The sequence below is a fragment of the Hydractinia symbiolongicarpus genome, chromosome 5 (genome assembly GCF_029227915.1).
Source record: "Hydractinia symbiolongicarpus strain clone_291-10 chromosome 5, HSymV2.1, whole genome shotgun sequence".
Taxonomy (NCBI): domain Eukaryota; kingdom Metazoa; phylum Cnidaria; class Hydrozoa; order Anthoathecata; family Hydractiniidae; genus Hydractinia; species Hydractinia symbiolongicarpus.
The window spans coordinates 18,081,937-18,089,748 of record NC_079879.1 but is presented as its reverse complement, the minus strand read 5'-3'; the positions used below and the strand labels follow the sequence as shown (position 1 = coordinate 18,089,748).

At 38.7% G+C, this 7,812-nt stretch overlaps 2 protein-coding genes across 2 annotated transcripts; both read left to right on the top strand.

Annotated features, from left to right (window-relative positions):
* The first annotated feature begins 370 nt into the window (after positions 1-370).
* Positions 371-2,987, top strand: LOC130645056 (uncharacterized). The gene has a single exon (XM_057450914.1). The coding sequence runs from the start codon at positions 676-678 to the stop codon at positions 2,773-2,775; it is 2,100 nt and encodes a 699-aa protein (XP_057306897.1). The 5' UTR covers positions 371-675; the 3' UTR covers positions 2,776-2,987.
* Positions 2,785-5,839, top strand: LOC130646017 (uncharacterized). The gene is made up of 3 exons (XM_057452150.1): positions 2,785-2,829; positions 2,928-4,324; positions 4,396-5,839. Exons 1-3 carry the CDS (start codon positions 2,785-2,787, stop codon positions 5,837-5,839), a joined length of 2,886 nt encoding a protein of 961 aa, XP_057308133.1.
* The last annotated feature ends 1,973 nt before the right edge of the window (positions 5,840-7,812 follow it).

The following is a 7,812-nucleotide window of genomic DNA, read 5'->3' as shown; positions in this document are numbered from 1 at the left end:
AAGCATATTTTCCATTGTCCCTCTGCCTAAGTGGATTACTCCACGGGCCTTATCGACTAGTCTATATAATAATACGCAAGTTCCGTGTCTCTGTGACAGGCAAAGTGAATGTCTTCATTTTCCTTTGATATTGCCGAAAAATGCATGTCTAATATGGTAAATATTCAGACATTACGGCGCAACGTCAATAACACCACTTTAACGTCAATCTTATATATTAAATTAATGAAGCCATTACAGTGCACCTAAAACTTTGAGGCTAAATGACTTGGAAACGGGTTTGTAAATAATGACGCCATTATTATTTTTTCGGGGTTTCCCCGCATTCTTCTTTTTTTGTTGTGCAATTTTTCTAGAGAGTATAGTTGAGAAAGATAACGAGTAGAGTACACGAGGTACTTGATTTTGATATTTTATGATTCTTTAAATGGCGCTCGATTGATGGACTTTTGATATTATTTTTGGATATTTACTTGAATTGGTGGACTTGTGATGTTGTGTGGATATTATTTGCTCGAATTGGTGGATTTATGTTATGAACTTTAACTTAGCTTAGACAGTGTTTGTTATTCTGAAATCGTCTTATTGTGTACTGCACGTCAAATTTCAAAAACTTTCATTTTTCATGCTTCCAGTTTCATTGGTTTCATTTTTTGCATTACATTAAATTTCATTATGTCTACTGCGACTACGAGGAAGAGTGCAAGGCGAAAGGGGTTGCGGTCTATTGCGAGCACTTTGCGCGAGCGAATTGATGTCATAGTTAAGGACTTTTCGGAGGAGAAACGAGCAGAAATTATTTCTTTACAGACCACTTTAATTGACACTGTTAAACAGTTAAAGGAGTTAGATGAAGAGCTATACGGTGTTTTATCGGCTGAAGAGATCGAAACCGACGTTATGGAGGCTACAGAATTTTATCTATTAGTGAACATGAGTCTCGCGACTATTACTACCGCTACCGGACCACATGTTTCAGCCACAGAATCGACACGGTCTGTTGAAAAGAAATCGATGAGACTACCCAAAATAGAACTGAGCAAATTTAATGGGAACCCTTTGAATTGGCCCTTGTTTTGGGACCAGTTTAATTCAGCCATTAATGACAATGACAGTTTGAATGCAATTGATAAATTTAATTATTTGAAGAGATACGTCGAAGGAACCGCTTTATCAACTATTTCTGGGTTAGAATTGACGAACAGTAACTACGAAAATGCTATAGAGTTGCTTAGAAACCGTTTTGGCAACGAACAGGTGCTCATTAACGCGCACATGGAAGCCCTGTTGAAGATTGAGTCAGTACGATCAATGGATAACACCCAACAATTGAGAAAACTTTATAATGATGTTGAGAACTGTATTCGAAATTTGAAAAATTTGAAGTATAATAGCGAAATGCTGAGTTTATTGATTCCGGTTCTGAACGAAAGAATTCCCAACGAATTACGAATGATTATTTCTAGAAACTTTGGAGAGGAGAAGTGGTCCGTTGAAAAGATGCTGTTTTTTATCAATAACGAACTGCAAGCTCGAGAGAGGTGCACTGTAACCGCGAAAGGCAAGGGACAATCCCCCAGTGAAAATTACAAGAGAGGAGGAATTTCTACCGCAGACTGCTTATTGACTTTGGACAGAGAAAAATGTGTTTTCTGTCACGATTCTCACTCTCCGTCGAGGTGTTCAAAAGTTACCAACGTACAAACACGTTCGCAAATTATGAAAAAGGAAGGGCGTTGCTTTTTGTGCTTGCAGCATGGACACATTTCAAAGAACTGTTGTTCAAATTACATATGCAATAGATGTGGAAGACGTCACCACATCTCTTTGTGTATGAAAGAAAAACGTGCCGAAAGAAAAGATAAAGACAACAATGGCTCGGAGGAAAACCCTTCTAACGAAACCAACGCGAATCACATCAGCCAAGAAAACAAAGGAATTCTTTTGCAGACGGCTAAAGCTTTTGTTTCGAAAGAAAGGGAGAGCAGGAACATACGAACGAGATTCATGTTTGATTCAGGTAGCCAGAGAACATATGTCACAAATGAACTGAAAGAAAAACTGAATTTAGAAACAATTCGAAAGGAGAAATTAATTATTAACACTTTTGGCCATAGCAACAGCCAATCGAGAGAGCTACCCGTTGTTAAGTTGTATGTAAAAACCGCTGACCGCTCATCTACCTTACCCATCGAAGCCATTGCCGTACCAAACATTTGCGCTCCTCTCTCAAATCAGAATGCGAAATATTACGCTGATAATTACGAACACTTGAAGCGGTTGAAATTAGCAGATTTTTCAAATGGTGAAACGAGACTGAATGTTCACGTTCTGATTGGTTTAGACCATTATTATTCATTCATTACCGGCGAAGTTGTTCGAGATCCGAGAGGCGGTCCTATCGCTATCAATTCCAAACTTGGCTGGATTTTGTCCGGAGGTGAACAGTCGAAAGCGAACGAATCAAGCTGCATGGAAGTCCACGCCTGCCGTGTTGATACCGAAAACACAATTCTTCGGGACGAGTTGAACAAGTTTTGGCAAATTGAGTCGATCGGTGACGGAGAAAACGAAAACGTATTATTTTCTTTTAAACAAACTCTTGAATTCAACGGTGAACGCTACGTGACCGAATTACCATTTCGTCCTGATCATGATAAACTTTCCGATAATTTTGCAGTTTCGAAACAACGCTTAGATTCTCTTGTTAACAAACGATTACGAAATGAACCTGATTTAGCTGTGCAATACAACGACGTTTTTGCAGTGAGATAGCTTGCGAAAATGCTCACTACCTTCCGCATCATCCGGTTGTACGCCAAGATAAAAGTACAACGAAAGTTCGTCCTGTTTTTGATGGATCTTGTGCCGTTCACAAACCATCCCTCAATGACATTTTGTACTCTGGTCCTAATTTACTTGCTAAGGTGTTTGACATTCTGCTGAGATTCCGTACGAACTACGTCGCTTTAGTTGCTGATATTCAACAAGCTTTCTTGAATATTGAAATCGCTGAGAAAGACCGTAATTATCTTCGTTTTTTGTGGAAAGAAAACCCTACCGAGAACGATTCAAAGCTCATTATGTATCGATTTCTGCGTGTCGTGTTTGGGTTAACGTGCAGTCCGTTTTTACTCAATGGGACAATCCAACACCACTTGGAGACTTACGAAATTATCTGCCCCGAAATTACTGATGTTTTGAAGGATGACTTGTACGTCGATGACCTAACAACCGGTACCGATACCGTAACTGAAGGCAAGAAACTTTACGAAATTAGTAAACAAATCATGAAAGAAGGAGGGTTCAATTTGCGAAAATGGGCTACTAATAACAATGAATTACAAACTTTTATCGATAAAATTGAGAACGTGAATTCTGAACCGAATAGCGACAAAACTGTTAACCCCAAAGTATTAGGGATCGAGTGGGACATCGACAGAGATATTCTAGTGTACCGATTTGACGAGTTATTGAAACGAGCGAAAGAACTGTTTCCAACAAAAAGAAACATTTTACGTATATCTGCTTCATTTTATGACCCGTTGGGCCTGATCGCACCAATCACCACCAAAGTAAAGGTTCTTTTCCAGAAATGTTGTCAACACAAGTCCGACTGGGATGATCCATTGCAAGGGGAACTGCTTAAACAATGGAGAGATATATTGAACGATTTTGCGAATTTACAAACTTTTGAGATACCACGTTATTTATTCTGTGAACCGCGTCATGAAATTCAATCAATTGAACTGCATGGATTTTGTGATAGCTCGACGATTGCCTACGCTGCTGTGATTTATGCAAAAATACGAACTAACCTCGGCGTAAGTGTTTCGCTAGTGACTGCTAAAACGAAAGTTGCGCCCCTAAAGCCGCATTCTGTTCCACGTTTAGAATTGCTAGGATGTGCTCTCTTAGCAAAGTTGATGAGCCATGTGCTTAATGCGATCAATGGTAGATTGAAAGTTGATCGTTTTTTCGGTTGGTCAGATTCGGAAGTTGCCCTTTGTTGGCTAAAAGGCAAATTGAAGCAGTGGAAGCCATGGGTAGAAAATAGAGTTGTTTATGTTCGATCAGTCATTCCATCGGAATCATGGTTTCACGTTTCCACCATTCATAACCCCAGTGATATACCTACCAGACCAGACAAAATTGGTGACTTCAATTCAAATTTGTGGTTAAACGGTCCTGAATTTCTGTCTGATTCCAGCTTTGTTCCACCTGAGTTTCATGTCAACAAACATTCATTCGATGTTTTGTCAGAAGAGAAGAAAAGTCATGTCACTACTAACATTAGTCATTCCACTCATCATTGTCATTCGCAGTTCATGATATTATAGACGAGACTAAGTTTAGCTCACTGAAAAAGCTTATAACTTAAAATAATGTTTACAGATTTGCGAATAAATTGTTAAATCGAATTCGAAAAAGAGACTTATCAGTATGCAACGATCGTGAACTGTCGACTCAAGAATACAAAAGTGCATTTGATATTTTGATTACAAACAATCAACGAAAACTTCGAAACAACCAAAACTACTTCAACAAACTTTCGTCCGCCCTGAAGTTGTTTGAAGATGAGAAAGGAGATTTACGTGTTAAAGGACGTTTTGGTGAGAATAAAAAGCTTTCATATGACGAAAGGTATCCGTTGATTCTTTCGAGTGATTCACATTTTACAAAACTTCTGGTTGAAGATGCCCACGAAAAAACATTTCATCAAGGCGTAGAAGCGACACTCAAGATGTTACGAATGAAGTTTTGGATTCCGAAAGGTAGACGCACAATCAAATCCATTTTACGACAGTGCATTGTTTGTCGACGATACCAAGGCAAACCTATTAAATCACCACCGACTCCAGATCTACCAGAATACAGGTATTGCGCTTCGAGAGCTTTTGAACACGTTGGGTTCGATCATGCTGGTCCACTCTACATTCGTACCGAGAACCGAAACACGACAAAGGTATACGTATTAATACTTACATGTGCTACTACTAGAGCTGTGCACTTTGAGCTTTCACCCGATTTAAAGACGCCAGCGTTCATTAGAGCTTTCAAAAGATTTCAATCCAGAAGAGGAACGCCTGCTACGGTTGTGCATGATAACTTTAAAACGTTTAAATCTAACCATGTAAAAAGATTTATGAGACATGAGTCTATTGAAACTAACCCGATTCTCCCCAAGAGTCCTTGGTGGGGAGGATTTTATGAAAGGATCGTCAGATCAATGAAAACCGCCTTGCGTAAGACCATTGGGAAGGCACTATTGACTTTCGAAGAGCTCGAGACAGTTCTGTGCCAAGTTGAAGCATCGATTAACTCAAGACCACTTACATATCAGAGTGGGGACGATCTTGGACAGACTATCACACCTTTGCATTTGATTTACGGCTCGAACATTGTTGGTGCTGAATGTGTCCCAATGAATGATACCGACCAGTGCTCGAAACGATTACTTTATGTACAACGAGTGCTTGACGATCAGTGGCGACGATTTTATCGAACGTATTTGAACGAATTACGGCAACATCACTTCTACAGAAAGGATGGCAGAGAAACACCTGATTTAAAGTTGAACGACGTCGTGGTGGTGAAAGATAATAACCAACTGCCAAGAAGTAGATGGCCATTGGGTAAAGTTACGGAACTGATCTATGGAAAGGACGGATTTATTCGTGGTGCGAAGATTCGGGTTAACACCAAGAAAGGACTTGTTTCTATGATAACGCGTCCTATTCAAAAACTGATTCCACTTGAAATAGCAAATGAGACTGAAAACGAAGTTGAAAAAGTTGAAAAAAGTGAACTTGAAAAACCCGCTGAAGACACTCAATGAAGATGAGCAACAACGAAGGCCGACGAGAAAGGCTGCGGTTGAAGGACAGTTGATGCGTAAACTCCGCGAAGAGTATTTATAGTTTTTTTTTGACATATATATATATTTAGGATTTCTTTATGTTTAGTCATACCATGTTGACATCGGACATGTCAACGGGGGGAGTATGTAAATAATGACGCCATTATTATTTTTTCGGGGTTTCCCCGCATTCTTCTTTTTTTGTTGTGCAATTTTTCTAGAGAGTATAGTTGAGAAAGATAACGAGTAGAGTACACGAGGTACTTGATTTTGATATTTTATGAATCTTTAAAGGGTTGGTGACGTCAATGATTTTTCACCGCGTGGGTAACTAGGGACCACCTTTGACCAATTTGGGTAAGTTTCCCAAACCTGGGTCCCTGAATCCGTTTCGGGAATGGACGGGTTGATGACGTCATCAAAAAACCTTCAAACCCTAATATCTCTGCAACCGTTTGTCAAAAATACACGATCCTATACATTTTCTTGATCAGCGTTTCAAGATCTATACGATGAAGGCAACAGGCATACACATTTCTGAAAAAAAAAGTTTTGTGTTTTCACGGGCCTTTGCTGACGTCAGCACAATTTTTAAACACATTATTTTGATCAGCGTGATTCAACCTCTACACATTACAATAAAAAAATAAAATAAATTTCTCTAACTTTTTTGGGATCTTCACTGCTGACGTCAGCAAAACATCTAAAACAACCTATTTTTCTATTGCCCATCTGCCTAAGTGGATTTCTCCACGGGCCTTATCGACTAGTTGTTTAGATAATACTTTAACGTCATACTAAGTGCGTCGTGATTGATTTTTTTGGAATTTTTCTTTCAATAAGACGACCCTGATCACTGCCCAAGTACGTTCTAACCCTAACTGTTTTTAAAAACAGGGAGGAGGTCACATGATACCACACCAATGATGGCTATGTACCACCGAACGACGGCTAGCTATATACAACCGTTAACAGTTAATTGATAGATGCAACAACCCCAAAAACGATAATCACATTCACAGTCGCCGCCATTATCTAATAAAAGGCAATTCAGTTCGTACATATTTTTTGTTTATTTGTGACGTCACACAAGCTAAATTCCAGCAAAACAACATCACCGCAAAAAACACTTTTTAAGAACATGCGAAATATCTAAACAGAGAAAAACCCTGAAAACTGTTGCTATCACCTTGTTTCCTCCAAGCTATCACAGAATCACTTTCAGTACACTTTGTTGCGCATAATTATTTGAAGTTTCGTTTTCCAATCTAGCAAATTAAACGAAGCATCTGTTGTCTTTCAAGATATTTTAATACAAAAATAACACAAGAAAAAATTCATTACAAATTTGAAACACGTAGCTAATATTTTTTTTTCAAGTGATGAGGCATGAAACCTGTAAAAGACGGGCAGAATAAGGGTGATCCAAGTAAAGACAGCATTTTGAATTCAGATTTATGTGCCGGATCAATCATACTAAAGCAACGTAAAATCATTGTACAGCAACTGGAGAGTGAGCCCTCTGCACAAAATAGGAGTATGAAGATGTTCCAATAGAGAACATAAAGAAGGCATAACCATTTTGCTCGCAGTCTGCCAAGAGAAATGGTTTGAGATGTATTGGCTTCCCAGAGGGAGTCTTTTTGTACCAAAATTTCACATTTGACTTCACATGTTTAACTTTAAAGTTATACATGTGCGTTTTATTAAAAAAGAACATACATCATAACATCGGAAGATAGTGGTATTGCAAGCTCTAAAATTAGCCAACTATTGCATCAGTCAGCCTTACCAACCATCATTTTATTCCACTTCTTCAGCAACAACAACACCACAGACATTTTTATCTATGTTTGCATTGCCTTAAAAAATTGGTTCACCAAACCATTAGCCATAGAATCTTTGTAATTGATGTGTCGATACAACCATAGATAGTTAAAGAAAAGATCCAA